The following is a 19,333-nucleotide window of genomic DNA, read 5'->3' as shown; positions in this document are numbered from 1 at the left end:
ACCTCCGCCGCCGGCTTCTGCACGCGTCCGCCTGCCCCGTGGCCACGGGCCGCCGCTAGGCCCCGGTCCTCCCTCGCGCCGCCGCCGCCGCGCCCGGGGCCAGCCCGACCGCCTGCACCGCCGCGGAAGCCCGCGGGCCCCGTCCCGCCGCCGCGGGGAGAGGGAGCGAGGCCGCCCGCAGCCCTCTGCGGGAAGCGGCGGCCCCGGCGCGCAAAGCCGCGGAGCGCCCCCGCCCCCCGCGCCGCTCCCCCTTTGAAAACTGATCTTTGGCTCTTCGCGTGAAAGTGATTTGAATTTGGCTCGGCGGCGCTCTGCGCAGGCGTCCAGCTGCTGGCATGCTGGCTCCTTGCAAAGCAGCTGTTTTGGGTTTGAAATTCCAACATGGCAGAGGCTGCAGTCAGTCTTCCCTTCAAAAACTTGGAATGATTTCAAATCATAGGCACCTTCACTTAACTCGAGCCCCCATTCATCAGCAAACACACCGGATCGATGCCGCTCTAACCTATCGGGTGCTCGAACCAAATCTCCAGGTAAGAGAATCTTTTTTTTCCTTTTTTTTTTTTTCCCCCAATTTTTTTTTTTTTTTTTTTTTTCCCGGTCTTTCTCCTCCTGTGTTAAATTTTATTTAGCCATAAAGCTCTCCGAGACAGCCGTGTATTTTTAAGCGCCCGGCCGTGCCAGAAGTATTCTGTGTAATTCGCGGCCGCTGTTTGCTATGAACCGCTCCGCTCTGCTCTCCCGAGCGCAGTCTGGAAAGTCCAGCCCCACCGCCGCGGTGCATGGTTTCTCCTCCTTGATCATTGCCAACAATAGTAGGCAGATTAAGAGTTCGCGATTGCCAGCTCCCTCCCCACCTCCTCCTCCTCCTCCTCCTAATTGGATTTATTTTCAAGTTGCATTAAAAATAATAAAGTGTCGATAACGCGGGGCTGGACTTGGAGGCAACTAACTTCGAAGCAAATAAGAACAAATGAGAACCTCGGCACACAAAAGTTGGGTTTAAATTGCCGTGCCTCGGCCGGGGGGGCACGGACGTGTCAGCGGAGCTGGTGCAGTAACATGTAAGCACATCGCCGCGGAGGGGGACAGCGTGGTGGGCGTATTGTTGGCTCGGAAGGGAGAGAAAGATGTATAATTTAATGGTATATACAATCCACTGATCCTATTACTATCCTCCCTGGAGCTCTTGTTAGTTTCAATGGGAGTGAGTGAAATTGACATGGACTTGCATTCCTGGTCATGTGCTTTTTTCCCCCCTTTCTTTCTTCTCTTGTGATCTGAGATCCCCTTTTTGTTGATGTTGCTTTCCCACTTAATTATATGCATGTAGGTTAAATGAATACCTGACGAAAGGGCCCACGTTTCAAGGCAGTGACATTTGATAGCTGAGAGGAAAAGTGGCTTTAATGAAAAGCAACCTTTGGAATTCCTGCTTGTGAGAAATCCAATTCAGCTTTTTGTGCTGCCAGCAAGAAATGATCAGTAGCACCAGTGTTTATGGTATGTCCGTTTTGGGATCTACTTCCTTTGCATCTAAATAGCAAAGACCAATTTAAATAGCATGATATCGCACCGAGGACTCTGCATGCAAATATTGTGTCGTAAATACCTGATGTTTCATAGTATATTTTCCACTTGTGTGTGTATATAAACATTATTTTTTTTTCTCTTGCTATCATTTGTTTATCATTTCTGCTTTGATTCTAGCATTAGTTTTGTCTGTGGTATTGATCGCAGTTGTAAAACCCAAAGTTGCATGTTGCTGGTAGTGCACTGTACACACCACTGAACTCCAATGGTATGTAAATGAGCAAAACTCGGTGGTTGTTGAGGGGGAAACCGCGTAACTGTGAATGTGTGCACCTCTGTGTACGTCCTCATGCATACATGCCTGAAATGCATCTTTTCCCTTTGCAGATTAATGATTTTTGAGTCTTTCCTTGAATTCCAGCTGCTTTTCCCCCTTTGACTTCCAGCTCAATCATCTGCTGGAGGTTTTAATCGGGGTGGGGTGGGAGGGATGTTTTGCATGTAAACAAACAAAAATAGTGTTGTGGCTGAGTGCTTAATGCTGCTGGAGAAGAGGTATTCCATGCCCACTTCCAAGTGCCTGGTTCCCACTGCTCTGTTCTCAATGTGCGGCAGCAGGCAGTAATCGAGTGCTGAAGCTGGCGTGTTGCTCGCAGCCGCGCTCCGGCCCCCCCGCCGCACCCTCCTCAAAAAGTCAGATAAAATGGAGCGTGGGGAATCTCAGTGGGTCTCCCAGCGGTGTGGAGATGCACCTCTAGGTATGCAATTAAGGCTAAGGAGCTAACAACAGGAACGACCGTTAGTCTGTTTTGTGCAACCAAAAAAGGGGGGTACGTTCACTTTTAATAGTGTGTGGGTGCAAAAAATAAGGCTGGAGAGAGACCCTGGGAGCGAGCGTGCGCGCGTGAGTGCGTGTGTTTGGGATAAGGGGAGGTCTGGCGTGTGCGGCTGATGATCTCTCGTAATAACATATCTGAATGCAGGAAGAGATTGAGAGAGCAGTTGCACAATGTACGCTCCTATTTTGGTTCTGTAGGTGACTACATTGCTAAACATATCCCGGGTGCTATACGACGGGAACGATCTGATTGCAGTGTGCATTTAGAACTTGTTGACTTTGAAGCGATCAATAAGGCGACTGTTTATTTTAGATGCACATAATTTGCCCTGAGAAATGTTTTAAGGAGGAGAGCAAGCGAGCGAGAGCGAACATTTTTTTTTTTTTCTTTTTTTTCTTTTTTTTTTTCCTAGAGCTGTTGGAGTGAATGTGATTGCCAGATGGGAGATTTCCCTCTGTGATGTTAAAGCTGTAATATATATTCAGAGCAGATTGGACTGCTGCTTGTGATGAGGAGGATATTACATTTATAAATTTTAAATCGGGAATCGGACAGTATGCTGAGAGCTGAAATTGGATGGTGTGGACGGTTTGGACTGTTAAATGCGATTCCCAGATAATAATAATAATTATAGTAGCAGTAATATAGATGTGTGTAATAAACACGGTAGTATCAGGCAGCTGTATATACGCTATAACACTTAAGTATATATTTCCAGATAGGATTTTTCCCCTCTTCCCTTTGCATTCCCTACAGTGTTAGGGGTTGGAGGTGGCTGGGAGGGGGGTTTAAAAGCCCACTCTTGAGAGAAATCAAATGTGGCCAGATTCCTGCTCGAGGAAAAGTTTCGCTGCAAATCTCACTGGGGATGCGGCTCTGCCGGAGTTTTTGTTGTGCCATGTATGTGGCCTGACAGTGCCACAGTCCTGCAGGGCTGCCGAGTGGGAACTGGTCACACTCCAGCAGCTCTGCTGTTGCAAATTAAAAGTGTGTTGTGGTCAGGAAATGAAAGCTACAATGTCTCTTTTGAACAAGTCGTTTATCAAGAGAAACATCTATCAAGCAGTGGCTTGTCACATTGATCCTCTAAAAGTTAGGTCCGAAGTGGAAGCTGCTTTGATGTTTTTGATCCCAAATTTATAAAATTGAAAAAGCTGGAGAGAATAAGACTGATTTCAACATAAAAATGACTCAGCTCAAGGCGTGACAAAATCATCAAGTATCTGTGATGCAGAGCTGGTAAACCAAGGAAGTATTGGATCTGCCGCCTGATTTTTATTTTCACGTCGAAACTTTACCTTTGCAATTGTGCATCCGTGTTTGTGGTTTTAAAGATCCCGTGTCTATGCTTGTGCGTTACTCCATGGTGGAGATTTCCTTGCTCGGGAATACATCTGTTGCTTTCAAATTGAGCTTTTTTCCATTGTTGTTTTTGTGACGGTATTTATAGCATTTAGTTTGAGGAGGCAATCTCAGATTTTCTTTCCTCTCATCCCAGTCTTGTTGCTCTTCGTGTGTTTGTAATCTTGCTTTCACCTCTCCTCCCTGTGAAGCAAAGTTTCCTTTACTGCCAAAGTAATGTTTATTGCAGGAGTGGTACATCTGGAGACATCTGTTTGCACAGCTTAAACCACGCTAAGGGTCCTGTTAAGTGTGTCTTTCCCTCCTCATCCTCTTTTTGTTTCCATTTTTTACACGTGAACTGTACTTTCATTCTCACCAGAAGCAGCGTATTTCAAATTTAATATAAAGCAAGGATTCAAGGAGGAAAAAAAGCCAAAACAAAGTCTAAACTGCTCTTTTCCCTTCTCTGTGGTTATTTTCAACCATTTTAATTGTTTAGCAACTTCTCTAAAAAGTTTTTCATTTTGTATAAAGTTTATGTTTGGGTTATCAAGGAATCCCTCTGGATGAATGAATGAAAGGGGAAGCTTTTGTTGTTTGTGTGTGAGGGTTGTTGTTGTTGTTGTTGTTGGGTTTTTTCTTTTTTTTTTTCTTTTTTTTCTTTTTTTTTTGGCTAAGGGATGAAGAAAGTCTTTACAACAGAATGATTTGACTCCTTTTCTTCAGTGTCATAAATGAGACTAATACTTATGGATACTTGTTAGAGACCCATTTGCAAATAGGCAGCAAGCAACAGCGTGGTGGGAGTTGTGGTGAGTGTTATACTTGCTAATTAATCATGTTTGAAATGAAGGAATCATAGCATGGTAATAAAGGCTCATTGTTGTTTGATGTTTGTAACAGGATGTGACTCCTAAGTGAATGTAGTGGGTTTGGGGTTTTTGTTGTTGTTTCCCCCTTCATAATAAGATACTTTCTGTACACAATCAAATGCTTTTTATTTACTGGAACATCTGTAAAAACATGCATGTCTGCTTCTCTTATTCTACCACTTAGAAACACAAAGATTGTTATTGATATCTTCATTGTAGGAATCACAGGAATAAATGACAGTCGGATGTCATTAACTGTTCTTTTATCCTTACAACTTTTTATTCAGGCAGAGCAAAAACTGCGTGTTTTTTCTTCATTATAAAAATCCTACCTCTCTTTTTCTGATAATTGATAAAATAGGTTGTCTTGAACTTTGATGCCCTACCTGCTTACACGTGTATAGTAAGGAACAGTTACTAAATATATATTCAGAATAGTTTGTATCCTAGCCCTTTAAAAATCAAAGTGTAGAACATTTGGATGTTGTTTTTGTTTCTTCATTTCTTATCAGATGTGTCATCTTTAGGCTTTATAGTTCATCTCAGTTAGTAATAGTACCGTTTATAGTGGAGAGAGATTTGATAATGTTTCCCAGTGCAAAGCTTTAGTTTTAAAATTTAATTAATTAAGGCTATTCTGTGCTGCATGAACGAGGTTTGAAATCTGCTTTTGTTTAGATGCTCTTCCCTTTTTTAAAATATAAATCCTAGAGGAAAATGATTTTGCACGGTTCCTGTCAATACGTTTGTTCAACGAACGCGTGTAAGAAGCACTGAATATAATGACTGATCTTCCCGTAGTCTTAATCGTCAATTAATAGGCTTATCTGCCAGTTAGGAATGGGTTTAATGGTACAGAATCAGCATGAGATCTGTGAATATGAAACATTTGTATGTTGTTTATAACAGACTGAGTTTTGAACTAGCATTCCCAGATCTAATAATAGAAATATTTGGCTCTTTGCCCTCAATCAATGTATCCCTTAAGAGAACAAACTTCACATAATACTTTCATAAAGTGCCAGGTGTATTGATACCGAGTTGATAAATTTAATTACTGGGGTTTTACATTGATTCATTGATCTTATGATTGGAGGAAATTGTTCTGCAGACATTTCTGAAATGTTGAAGAATATTGTGTGTCAATAACACTTGATTAATTGATCAGTCAGCACTCACGCCACCCCTCTCTGAGTCACTGATAAGAAAAAGCAAAAAATAACTATAAAAAGAAGTCAGGATAAACTAATTAGAGGTTCTCATTTGTTATTAACAGAGTCGATGAGAAGCAAAGCACCGTACGTGTGGAATAAAAATAAAAGATCAACTTGGAAGTGGAATTGTGCATACTGGGCTCAGTCCTTAGCTGGTGTAAAATGGTTTAGCTCCAAAAGCTACAAGGAGTTTCCAGTTCCCAGGATCAGGCCCACTATAGCTTTTTTTGTGGCTTTTTTTTTCTTCTTCTTTTAGCACTGTTCTTTCGCTTATTGGAGGCTGTTTAAAATCAGATATTATGGCTACCAAAATATATGGAATTTTAGATAAGCATCTGCTCCAAAATGAACGGTATAGCTATAGAAGTAATTTGAACAGCTGTAAATTCAGGATTGCGTATCCCCGATATTGTTGCAGAGTATTAAACTCTTTCTGCTAGAGATGCTATCCTATAAGTGAAAACTTATCTTCCTGCTGGGAAGGATCACGTCAGGGAACTGCAGGCTGGGAAAGGGCCTGGAGTTGTGGTGGTTTTCTTTTGGTTGTTGTTGCAAAAATAATAATATTTTTTTTTTCCCCAATAAGCAGGAGTAGATATAAGGATACTTTCCAGGTGAAAATCCTTACTGGAACATTTGGCTCCATTTCCATGAGGCATGCGACCTTTTCACCTTACGTCAATGATATTTTTATAGAGTGTGTGAGAAACACAAGCATTAAAAATCCCTGGGATTTTTTTTGTTTGTTTGTTTTTTAAAGAAAAAGAAATATCTCAGAGCCTCGAAACAACATATATACATCTCCTTTAGTGAAACTGCTTTCCTTTAAAAGGCGATAGCTAATGCAGAACAGAGAAAATCCACTGGCAGTGTGTTACCGGGGGTTCGACAAACACAATCTTATCCTTCAAGGAGCAGAGAGTCCCAGGCTGTAATGGAGGTCAGAGGAAATCTAAGGCTTTCAGTCCTTTAATAATTGTACCTGCCACCCCCCTGATCAGCATGTTAAGGAGAGCGTGTGGATGTGTATTATGTTTCTCAGAAGATAATTTGTATTTGCAGCCACCTGGTAAATACAAGCAGACTTCGCTATTATTGCTTCTAAATACCTGTTGATCTTGGTCTAACTGCGTGACAAGTGAGGGTAAAATGGAAAGAGAAATAGTTGGTCGGGCTCAGTTTCCGGAGCACCTGGGAGGGAGCAGGGCTTTGGCAGGGCAGCGTGGGCAGGGGAGGACGAGGACTGCGCGGAGCACCGCTGGCTGCCAGCACTCACGGGTGGCTGCGGTGAGAGCATGGGGTTCACGCTTCCATTTGGCTGAGTCATATTGCTGCGAGCTATTGCCACGCACAGTACGGCAATAGCAGTACTGTGTGTCTGTTCCTCCCGTCAAAAAGCTCATAATGCTGAGCTACCTGGTTCATCATGTGAGCAATGTGTCTTGCTGCAATGGCTGTGGTATTTGTGCAATAGCAGGAGCCTTGCATTACTCTATGCAAATAAGGGAATAAAACTTTTGGTTCTCTATTTTTTCTGCATTTGGAAAAAAGTTTCATCTGTCTCCGTTATGATTAAAAATAATGCGACTGCAGATGACTGTTATGTCACTTGCTGCTTTTTTATTTTTTATAATGTGCTTTTAAGTGTGTAGTCTAATGTGCCATGAAACATTGAAGTAGCAATTACCAGTCATATTATTTAACTGTTATTGAGAAAATAGTTTTTCTGTTTCTTTCAAGTGTAGAGCTGTTGCCAGTGTATTTAGTTAAATTTCAGGTATCTTGAAAGTGATGGGGAGAAAAATGCTGAGATTATTTTGATAGCAAACTTTGGTGATGAGAGTCTGTTTTTTCTTTAGGTTTGGAAATCACATACTGCTTGGACTTTTCTTATCTGATTTTAACCCTTTCTCATTCTACTTTTAATGCATCGTGTGCTCTGTTAAAGTGAATGGTTTGTTTTCCACATGCGAATTGCTCAGCGCATGAAGATGTATGCCACAATTGATTTTGTGGGATATTTTTTGAATATGTGTGTGTATCATGCTGGTTATAGTTTGGTGATGATGAACTGGTTTCAGTAATCTGTATCTTATTTGCAATAAGAGCATACTGTTGTCAAACTTCATGATCTAAGATAGCTGTCTCACATCTAATTAAGCAGGGTCTGAATGAATGGTTCTCTGGCATGGGTCATAATTAAACTTTTTGTTTTTCATCTGCAGTTTGATAAAATACTTAATACTGATGCATGTTTCTGTAATTCCTGCTGATCTGAATGGAATCTGAAAATGATTATTGAGAGGAGATGGGAGGAGGGGCTGGAACTGGTGGATTATAGAGGTTTGTGCCAGGAGAGTATCTTTGTGCTCTCATTCAAGGTTGTTGTTTTTTGTTTTTTCTTTTGTTTTTCTTTTTTTCCTGATTTATTTACAGCAACTGTTGCCTGCCTTTTGATATGCTACAAATAACATCCCAGTTTTCCTCCGTGAGGTTTTTTTCTTTCTGTCTCTCTAGAATGCGAGCAATTAATACAAAGCTATAGGCAGCTCGAATTATCACTTAATAAAACTATGAGAACTGTGATGCCGTAAAGGTGTTCCTGTAGAGCACAGCAGATGTTAGTTACAGCGTGTGTTTCTTCTGGAGACGCGGGGAGGGGAAGAGCCAACAATTACTTTGTATTTCTGAGTGACAGCAGAGGGTGGACAGAAAGGATAAAATTATGTGCAGAAATGATGAATCTTTGACAATAGTATCGATATTGACATTTAAAATATTATGAACTGATAGTTCTGCTGTGCAAGCTTCTGTGATCGCTGTGCTTTTAGATGAAAAGTAGCTATTTATATATCTTGCGGCTCAGCATGGTCATGTTGAATGTAGGAACTTACTCATCGTAGGTTCTGAGAAAGCACAGGTTAACGTCCACTGTCTTCTTTAGACCTATCTGATTACTTCAGCCTCCTGTGTTGACACAGAAAGAAACAGCTAGATTCTGCACTGGAAGAATGAGGTTTGCAAGCACTGACTGATATAAGGTATCCCATTGTGATACCTAAACCAAATTTTAAAAAATCAAGCATCCTTTTCAAGTGAAACTTGAGAAACACAGAAAGGAACAGCAAAGATGTATCTGAACACACTTGAAGGTGCACTTTTACTTTCAAAAGAGATTTCTCCCATCACTCACAGGTAGCTCCACCATGAAAAGCGATATCAAAAGATCTCAGAAAAGTAACTATTCTTTTATGTCTTTGGGAACTGAGATGCTTACAAGATTGTTTCTGAGGAGGAAAAGAATTGATCCTATTTTCAGGCCCTTGTTGTTGGCATTCGTGCACCATATCGCTATCTACAGTATTGTAGAAATACATTCTTGGTAAATGAATACAGTTCTGTTTCCTCTTGCAGCTCTAAAAGAATAGTGCTGTGTTGTTGCATGCAAACTCTCTTTGGACCATATCACTCCTCTTCTGCATTCTCTACAAATTAGTTGCATTTAAAATACATAGGGAGTTTTATGAAGAGCTTTAAAGTTAATTGACAAACAATATAGTGGATTAAAATAAGGAAATTCAAAATGAAAATAATATGAAAGTAAGCTTGAGTTAAAGTCTCCTGTGACAATATGTGAACTAGATATCACCAGACCATCAGAAAATTGCTGGTTTAAGCTAAGAAAACTGCTTTTATATAGAAAGAGAATGTAAATTTTCTAGCTATTTAGCTGAGTGCACACTTAATTTACAGACTTTTATTTTTCAGCTTCCCAGTGTTGAATTTGCAGCTTTATATTAACTACATATGTACAGCACTAGCATATTGAACATACCATAAATATCAGGCAGATATTCTGTTTTAAAGATAGTTATTTTTCATGTCCTTATAGAATTTCTGAAAAATTTTATTTCTTCCTCTCTGCCTTTGGTAAAAGCTGAAATAGCTATGTTTTGGAAAGTGTTCATGCAGCAATTAATCTTTTCTAATCATTGATTTTCATTTCGTTCTTTGACTTTCATTCATTTCATTTTATCCTTCTGTCCTGTGCAGGAGTTCTTTATGCTGCAACACAGGTGCATTTTTCTGCTTTCGGTTTACAAACTTTAGTGCTGCTAGCAATGATTTCACTGATGGTACAATACTCAACTGAAAAATTGTATTTCTTTTCCAGGTTAACATTAGCGTTGGTAGAGCTGAAGCTCAGACTTGGTGAATGCCATGTAATGAGCAGTATGAAGCACTTCTTGCTATTTGACATGCAGGTTTTGCCAATATAGCAGTCATATCAGTGGCACACCTTTGTGCCTGTGTGCAGAGAGTGTCTTTGTTGGGGCATGGGTAGCTAAGACGTTTGAGAAGCCTTTTTTTCTGTTTGTTTGTTTGTTTTTTTAAAGAGGTAAAACATATTTGATTATGAGGTTGTAGAGACTGTGAGTAACCAATACCTCTGTTAATAATGTTTTTAATGTTTTCACTAGTTATAAATATTCGAAGAGTTATGAGGTAATATATTGTCCAGCACAGAGTGCTGGACAACTGACACCAGAATTCACTTGGAGCAGTGATTTTCACCACTGACTAAGGAAAGATGTTTTGTTGTTTCTTGAACAATTGACAAATGCACAGGTTTATTTTTCTCCAAAGATGTCAGCAGCTTAGAGATAGTGGAATTCGTTGTCACTTACTACCAGCCGTAGTTTTTAGCCAAGGTCCCTGTACTTTGCAGTTTCAGAGCTGCCAGAACAGCTGTAGCTTGAGGCTCAAATGGAGCATCAAGGAGCACCTCATCCCATTGCATCCCAGCAACTGCCATTCAGCTGCCACTTCTGGGTGCCGTCAGAGGCACTGTCTCCCTGCAGCTTGCACAACTTGGAATATGCAGGTGTGCAACACTCCTTACATACAAGTTGAGAAGGGATATAAGGAATTTTCCCCAGAAAATGGTAGGCATTAGCTGCACACTGAATGCTACAGTCATCTTTTGAGGTATCAGTGCTGTATAATAAATAGGGCATTTGTTTTTCCTAATGGTAGTAAGAAGACATTTAGTATTCACCAGGACAAAAATACGTGTGTTATGTAAAAGTGTAATGAGTGACTCATTCATGATTTTGGATGGAGAAAACTTTAAACTTAGTTTGTTAATGTGTAAATGTTCCAGTGGGCAAAAATCAGAGTAGATGCTGCTGCTCTAATTGCAAAAGCTCCCTCCCTTACCTTCTTCCTCCTCCCGATCCTCTTCTCCCTTCCCCCACCCCCATGGCTTTTTTAAACAATTATGGGCATTGTGCTCCTTAATGGCGCATAGTTACTGTAAAGATAGATGTCCTCAAATAATGAGTTTCTAATAATAATCAGAGGGAGTTAGATTAAACTGGTTCTATATGGAAATCTTACATTGTGAAAAAGTACACCTAAAATCCTGAGATATATTTACAGGAGCTAAGCCTATTTACAGGGAAGTAACCCAATTTTATATCTGTGCATGTGTGTGGGAAGGAGAGCTGAGAGGATGTTTGTAAATACCTACAGTTTTGTCCACTAGAATAAAATTTCTTTCTTTTAGTACAAAATTCTGTTTTACTTTATAATAATGAAGGTGTTTTAAAATCAGAACATTCTAATCAGCTGCTGTGCTTACACTGAAAAGGCTGTGTCCCTTCAAATGACTTTTTGCTGTGCTTTTCCTTCTGTTGTTTCCTGCTGCCCAATCCTGCCCCCCTCCCCCCAAACTGTATTTTTATTTTACTTTGTTATTTTACTATTTTATTTTATTTTGTTTTGTGAGGTGTATTGCGCTGGATTTGTTGATTTCTTCCTTGTCCAGAAGTTTTGAAGGGAAGTAAATGGACACACTGTGTGCAGTAGCAGATGATTGTTACTTTTAGTTGTCACTGTGCTGGCCAGGAGAAATCTTTTCCTTACCAGGTATAAGATCACCCAGGACGTGCAATAAACAGAGTAAAACAGCTTATCGTTGGGTCTAGAAATATGTATGCTATTTAAATGGAAACAAGCTCCCAGATCTCCCATGTACATTTTTGGGGTTTGGCAAACAAAAGCTTGCTTGTGTGTTCCCAGCTCCCCAGGGCCTCAATTTGCACTGCCATTACTGGAGCCTGGCCAGTAGCAGGCCTTGCAGGCCCACGGGCACTCTGCTCTGGAGATTTCAGCCGCCTTTGCCCCATCGCTGCTCACTGACCCTGCTCCTCATGTCCTGCCCCATGGGCATTTAGTGTTTGCCATCTCCAAATGTGAGGACGGAGGACCTGTGAGGGAGCAGTGCTGTTCTTGCTGACATCTTATCCTATGCGTGGTTCCATCTCCTGACATCCATCAGGGCACCTTCATGTCTGTTACATCCTCCACCAGGGAGAGCTGAGTGTGCTCCTGCATGTGGGCGATGGGGAGGTGAGTAATGCAGGCCTTCATGGCATCTGCTGAGAGCATGGTGGGGTTCCTTCCTGCTCTAGTAAGGTAGAGGTGTAAGGCAGTCTGATAAGCAGAAGGGAAACAACAAAAGGGAAAAAGATTTCCAAGCAAATCATTACAGCATATCTCAATGACTGTGCTCCACACTTAGATTTAATTAGAAGACAACTGCGCTGGAAAACTGGTCATTTTAGTCATAGTTAACGACTGGTTCTCTCCTACCCCAATCAGAACCGATTATATGCTGTGTTGTATAATGTAATTTCCACAAGAAAATTAAGTACGAACAGGCACGATAGTACTGTGTAGTTGCAATAATGAGGTTTGCATTAATGATGCTAATTTATCACATAACTATCCTTTTAGAGGTGAAAATAACTATTTTCCTTGTGTTGTTTCTTTTTGCTCTGTATACCAACCAGTTTCAAATTGGCATGTTTTGCGCATAATTTAAGTGAAAGACTGTGACTGGATAGCCATTAATGTGTTCATTACGTAGTGAATAGACACTGGAAGGAGGGAAGCCTTGTATACCCATGTTTCTTACAGGATAACTGCTTTCAGGAGGAATTTCTTTTACGTTGTAACATAATTTACTAGTGTATGGTTTCTAAAGTGCCATGGGTAGTTCAACACTGGACTCCTGGCAAGCAAGTTTGTTTCCTACTTAGCTGTAACAAGACTTACTTGCTGTCAGTAGTAAGGTAATAAGGATAAAAGTCATGTGTGGTTTAAGAAGGAAAAAAAGCCATTTGTTTGCATTTGTGCACCAAATGCCGCCTTGTTGGTCTGTGTCATTAATTGTGGGCTGGATTTCAACTAGTGTGTGATTGACTAGGTGAATCAGAGCTTTTTACCTACTGTCTAAGCAAAATTTGACCCTGTTTTTACTCTGAGATGTTTTTGTCTTTAGAAAGATCTGCACTGTATGGCTATACAGGTGAATGGCAAGAAAATTTATCACTGTTATTTGTAGGGTGTGGCTCCATGTTAGTCTGAGTAACCTGAATCTGAGCTAATGCTAGATATATATACTTTATATATTTTAATTCCAAAACCCAATTGTGGGAATTGATATATCATCTTAAAATTTCAAATTTACATTTTATTCACTGTGCCAAAGCACCCATGAACTCATTAAGAAAAGACTTTTTCAATTATATCTTGTGTTTATGCATGTATTTATACTTGACAGGAATCCTTTAGAGATTTGGTTTGCTGTATTAATACTTACAGTATTTTGGAGTACATAAAATATACTTAGAAAAAAAAATGAAAAGGGAAAGTACTGCTTACAGATCTTGTTCCACTAGCTTCCTCTGTATTTCACTGTCAGCTGAGAAGTCCCTTCAGCAGACACACAGCCCCTAGAAGGCAGGGCAGCAACCTCCATGGCCAAGCCTCAACTGCACAGCCAGCACCCAAAGGCTTAACACCCAAAGGCAAAATTCCCTTCATTTTGCGTAATGAAATTTCTAGGTGTATTTCTCATACTTCCCAGAGTTTTGCTGACTTGCTTTCCTTTCATTTCTTTCTTCTTTTCATTTGTACTTGTAATATTTTTTTCTCCATCAACACTGTTTATGAGCATGAAGACTCCAATCCACTATGGTATGATGATAAAGTTCAGTTGTTTACAGTAAAGTGCATTTATACCTTTATGACATCCTGATAATCTTTCTTTAAGTATGCACTGCTCTTTGCTGTAGAGAAGGCTACAGAAGCCAGCCCACAATACTCTAGACTTGCAAAACTTAGGTACTAAAACTTATACTAAAATCTAGATTATTACAGTGGCTTAGATTCAGTTGCATGACACTGTCTTAGGAAATGCCATATGGCACATTTTTTTGTTCTCTTATGGACTGCTGGTACCAACACTGATATTTATGTGATATCAGACTTCTCCAGTTCAAATGTTTGGCCATGATTCTCTCCTTCAGTATATCACCATTAGAAATCAGAGGGCTTCCAGTAGTTTAGATGAATCTTACGGTTTACTTCAGTTTTTCATTAGATGTATTGAAGTAGAACAAAAGAGCAATTACTCTTGGATTTGGTGCCATAAAGTAAGAAACCATCCACATTGCAATCCATAGTTTAGTTCTGATCTGAGAATATGAATATTGTTGTATAAGGAAAAATATATATGTAAAAAAAAATGTTGTTGCATTAAGTGTCAGTAACAAAGTATACCAGTTTTCCTAAAAGAGCGCTATTTACCTTGGGCACTTACTGCTTGAGCATTTCTAAAAATTACTTTGCCAGTCCAAACTAAAGTGTAGTTGGATCACATACACTTCAGGAGGAGAAAAATATTTCCTTTTGATGACTGCACTGAGTGCTCCATGTAGTCATAGTAAACATGGTACTCTGGCGAAACTTGCATCTTAATTGCATGAAAGCAGCATTTTAACTAGGCATTCACTGTTGACCCTTGAATCATAACTGCTTTGCTGGATTTCTGTGCTTCTGTACAACAAATGGAAAAAATGTGAAAAAAAATCCAGCAAAAGTTATGGAGACAGGTTTTGTTTACTTTGTAGGCATGTAATTGGGAGATTATTGCTCAATTCCCACTTAATTTTCCAAGCTTTTATTTAAAACTTATTTAAAAAAAAAAAAAAAAAAAAGCTGTGTGCTGTGGGAAGTATATGGTGTCTGCTTTATAGGCAATCCTGGACCAAATTTTGTTGGGGAAGTTTACCAAAATGCAGTCAGTGGCTGGATGGCTTATGGCTTATTTAGTGTGTTTCTAGATTGATATAACCCCGTATGTAGTTTTCTATTACTTTAAAATCATATAGTTTTTGTTGGCTTTTCATAGTTTATGGACATGAAGGAGAGAAACATTTACAAGATGAAGCGCCCATCTACGGAAGTGCTAGTGCTATTTTTTTATAACTTGATCATCTGTGGTGAAAGCATACCTACATTCCTGAGATAAATAATGGTGGTGCATTTTGTCCCTCCTCTAATCCCCCTTTCTTGAAGGGGCTGGGGCAGTGCTGGTGTGTCCCTTCCACCTTGGCATACCACCAAGCTGTAGTCGTTCTCTTGCTCGGTGTTGCATGCTGGAGCAGGGCAGTAAGCTGCCCAACATGCAGAAACGCTGGGACAGGGTGGGAGTGCAACCCCTGCAGGGCTGAGTAGTTGATCCCCTTACAAGCCCTATCCCCAGGAAAGTACTTGGAATAAGTTTTCACCGTGATGGAAAAGGGGTGAAAATGCAGTTAGGATATCTGGTAAGTTTTAACCAAATTTTTTGATGCTGGAATGGTTTAAGGGCAGAGGCTGTCTCTGCTATTCTGCCTATTGTCCTCCAGAAACCAGTACACAAGCCCTGCCTAATATGTGTCTTTTACTGCTTGCTGTGGCAGCCAAGGGGTTCAGGCTATGTTAAGGAAAGGGGGAGGCAGTCCCAGGGCCAGGAGCATCTCTGTGATGTGGCTGTGGTCTCTCCTGGCAAGATGATGCAGCAATGCCCATCTCATGTGCGGCTGTAGGCAGAGCCTCTCAGATCAACAGAATAGGGACAACTGAATGTGCTGTGAATGTATCCGTACATTGTATAGGAATTTATTTAAGTACTTAAGTGAGGGAAATGATTCAAAATGAATTTTGCTGGTCAGTGTTAAGCACTGAGCAACTCAAATGTAAGGTGGTCTTCAGTTTTGCTGCTGGAAGGGTGCAAGTTTGTTGGTGTCATGCCTTCAGTATGAATGGAAAAAGGGATGATTTTTTTGTCCTTGTGGAACACTGTAGCTGTTAAACATAGGAGGGAGAGAAAAACAGCTAAGAACTTTTTTTTTTTTTTTTTTTTTTTTTTTTTTTTTTCTCCCCACCTGAACAAATGAAAGTGAAAGCAAAGCCTTGGAGATCATTTTAGAATTCAGGCTCCAAATTTCTCTTTCAGCCATTCTTAATAGAAACAGTAAGTTATAAATCATCTAAGCAATTACCTGAACACTGAAGGAGCGAGGCCCAGCCTGGGCTTCAGCCCCAGATGTTTCTGGACTACAATAATGGCCCAGCCCAGATATTTACAGCTTAATTTCTGTTCATGTGCACTTGTCCATAAATGGTTCCTTTTCCATTTCCAGTTCAACAACTGAACCACTTATAGTAGAGAGTGATTTAAACTTGAATGATGGCAAGATGTGAACAGAGACAATTTACCGCTGGAAACTTTAAAGTCCATTTCCAATATTTAAAATGTAAGTTAACTCTCGAACAGGGCACAAATTGATCAGTAAGTGCTCCTATGTCGTATGCTTTATAAAGTGGGAAAAAAAAAAAAAAGCTGATTTCAAACATGTTTGTTTATTTACTGCTTAGCTTTGTTCCAGTGGAGCTTTTTTTACCTCCTTTTAACACCAATACTATCTAGTACTGCCTGTACAGAGGCAGAGTAGCTCAGCTCACTCCTTTCCCAGTTTCTGTCCTCGCTGCTCCTCCCAACCAGCCCCATTACTTGAAACTAAACAAATTGAAAATAATGATTGGTAACCATCTGCTGTGCTGAAATTCCACGTACAGCAGTTAACTCCATTTTACAAAACAACTTCAATCTAGTGAATTGCAGCGCAGTTCTTGGTGGCAGCAGATAGCAACAAGCAGTCTGAGTTCCTCCAGACAAAGCAATGTGGTGGGAGCATCAGTGAAGTCACTTGGTGGTAGCGGAGGGAGGGAGGCTTTTGCCTTCAGACAGTTGAGTGTAATGTATTTGAAGCCAGTCTGTAACCACAGCCTAATTCTTTCATCTGATTAAAAAAAAAAAAAAAAAAGCCAGTCCATAAAGCCGCGCAGATGAATGATCGTACACGCGTGCGCCCTTTTCTTTGGTTTTCTATTTCTGCAACTGCACTGTAATGTGAGCACTGGCATGTTTGGCTTTTGGTAGCTTTCGTGTGACTTACAGACTGCCTGGTGAAAACCTTGACTGCATAGCTGGTCACAGTGTTTTGAATGATTACTTGTGGAGATTCTATCAAAGAAACTATTTTGCTGATGCAGAACCATAACAAGGATGTGGTAAAGCACTTTGGATAGTGACGGACTGCCAAACAACAGATACTCAAACAGCGGCAGGCTATGATGTCATATTTAAATTGCTCTCATTATCATCCGTGTTTTTTAACTCTGTTTCGGTTATTTGAGCTTAGGTTTTGATCATATATGAAGAAAGTTGCTTAAAATGGGCAGTATATTGAGTTCAAAGGACCCATACAGTTCATAAATTCTCCGGTGTCTACTGGATTTTTCATCAGGGAGACTTCCAATAAAAATGATCTATTTTAGAAATAATATTGTTTAGTAGGTTGAAATGTGGTGTAATAAAATTAGACCTTCAGTCTTCTAAAGTTACTACTTAGATGGCACCCTTGGGATGGTAAAATGGCTGTATAAGCAGATGAATCAGACAGTTTCACTGATGGATACATTTGTCAGTCTCTGTTACAGATATAATATATTCTTATATCTGTAATCCTGACACTGTTACATCCAAATGAAATCAACATGAGGTTGTCATCTTTAAGCAAATATGTTAAGTGTTGTCTTTTGTGCTTTGGATTTGAAAGAAAGGGGCCCAAGGGAGCCAGCATCATGCAAATGGAACAAATCCCATTTCTTCTGAGCTGTGCTGTTTCCCCCTTCATGGCAGCTGGCTGTGTTATCTTTGTGTGTTTCTCTGAGTGCTGACAATTCTTTCAGTGATCTAAGTTAGGGCACATTAGAAAGTGGAAGCAGCTGTCTGTCGTTATACTGAGAGACGTGTTTGCTCTACTGCAAAGATGAAGGACCATGAATCCTTGACACACTCTCTCCCCCCTCCCCCTTTACTTTCCAACATGATCAACATTCAGACGCACAGATTGTCTGCTTGGACAGTTTTTTGTTCTGACTGACAGCATCTGGCATAGACAAATTTAAAAATACATAGCATGCCATGCTTGGAATTGGAACATCCCTTCTTTATTAATCTTCTCATTTAAACCATTCATTTACATTTCAAGAAAGGTTACAGCTTGATATGGTTGAAACATTTATCTTAAATGAATAACCTCCTAATGAAATACCTTGAATAAGCACCAAACAGTCAGTGTTCATTAAAAATTACACCTGATTAGTATGGCCTTGGAACTGGTGTGAGGACGTAAGATTTCCCCATTGTCTTCATCCATAAAGGAAAAAAAAAATTTAGCATATGTGAGTGTGTGTGTAATTTTTTTCTGAAGCACAAAGCTAAATGAGAACTGTGTGTTTTCACTTGCAACCCCCCATCATTTTCAGGAGTACCATATTATAAAGCCCTAGCCTTTAAATTGCTATTTGTCTAATTAAATCTGATTTTGCTGGAACAATACATTTGAAGGAAATGCCTAAATACTGTTTTGTTTTGTTTTATTCTGCTAAGGCATTTATGGTTTGAGGGACAAGATGCTCTATGATTTGATGTAATCTGAAATCCTATGTGTATTTTTTCTAACTGAGAAGTATTCATGTGTTTGTATACAGTACTTTACTAGTACAATAAAACCGAAATGGTGGACCACCCACTAAAATGTTTATGCATGCGCACATATGCACGCATACATCCCGTGCACTCTCATCTTCATGATCTAGGTTAGCTACACAGCCGTGCTTGTCTAGCATTTATGTAAAAATAATATGAAAATTGGCCAGACCAGTCAGAATGTGGACTTGAAGTACAGGAAGGGAGGGAGAAAATCCTCCTCTGCAAGGCATTTCAGATGCTTTATTTCACTGTGGATTGCAGCTTTAGCTACTTGGAGTACAGAAGGGGGAAAAAAAAAAATTAAGCTTCCAGAAGGGAGGGGAGAACCCCCAGTATTATAAAACGGAGTACTGTTCAAGTGCGTGGCAGTAAATATGTAAAACAAGTATCCTGGCTTATTTGGAGAGGAAAGAGATTCTGCAGCAGACAGGCTCAATTAACAATTGTAAGCAGGAGAGGACTTGTATTCTTTCGGTAAATGCAGGAGAGGTCATTTGCTTTAGGATAAATTCTGACAAATTTCAGAGATAGACATAACGGCTGGAATAAACATGAAAAAAGGCTTTCAGTTGCACATCA

The 19,333-nt window shown here is 40.1% G+C and overlaps 1 protein-coding gene across 5 annotated transcripts in view; it reads left to right on the top strand.

The window, feature by feature from the left end:
• Positions 1 to 216: 216 nt before the first annotated feature.
• Positions 217 to 19,333, top strand: part of FIGN (fidgetin, microtubule severing factor) — a 100,004-nt gene continuing 80,887 nt past the window's right edge. The window contains exons 1-2 of one of the 5 annotated variants that reach the window (XM_052675418.1): positions 217 to 530; positions 1,331 to 1,500. Coding sequence is in view for 1 of the 5 variants with exons in the window: in XM_052675416.1 (XP_052531376.1) it covers positions 1,476 to 1,500 (25 nt within the window). In the remaining 4 variants the exon portion in view is untranslated. Of the gene's footprint in view, positions 531 to 645; positions 1,062 to 1,330; positions 1,501 to 19,333 lie in introns of those variants that run through there. The other 4 variants (XM_052675416.1, XM_052675419.1, XM_052675417.1 and 1 more) reach the window with 4 other exon arrangements.

Source organism: Tympanuchus pallidicinctus, unplaced genomic scaffold, assembly GCF_026119805.1.
Source record: "Tympanuchus pallidicinctus isolate F22 unplaced genomic scaffold, pur_lepc_1.0 scaffold15, whole genome shotgun sequence".
In the NCBI taxonomy this organism is placed as follows: domain Eukaryota; kingdom Metazoa; phylum Chordata; class Aves; order Galliformes; family Phasianidae; genus Tympanuchus; species Tympanuchus pallidicinctus.
This window is presented reverse-complemented; position numbering and strand designations above follow the sequence as displayed.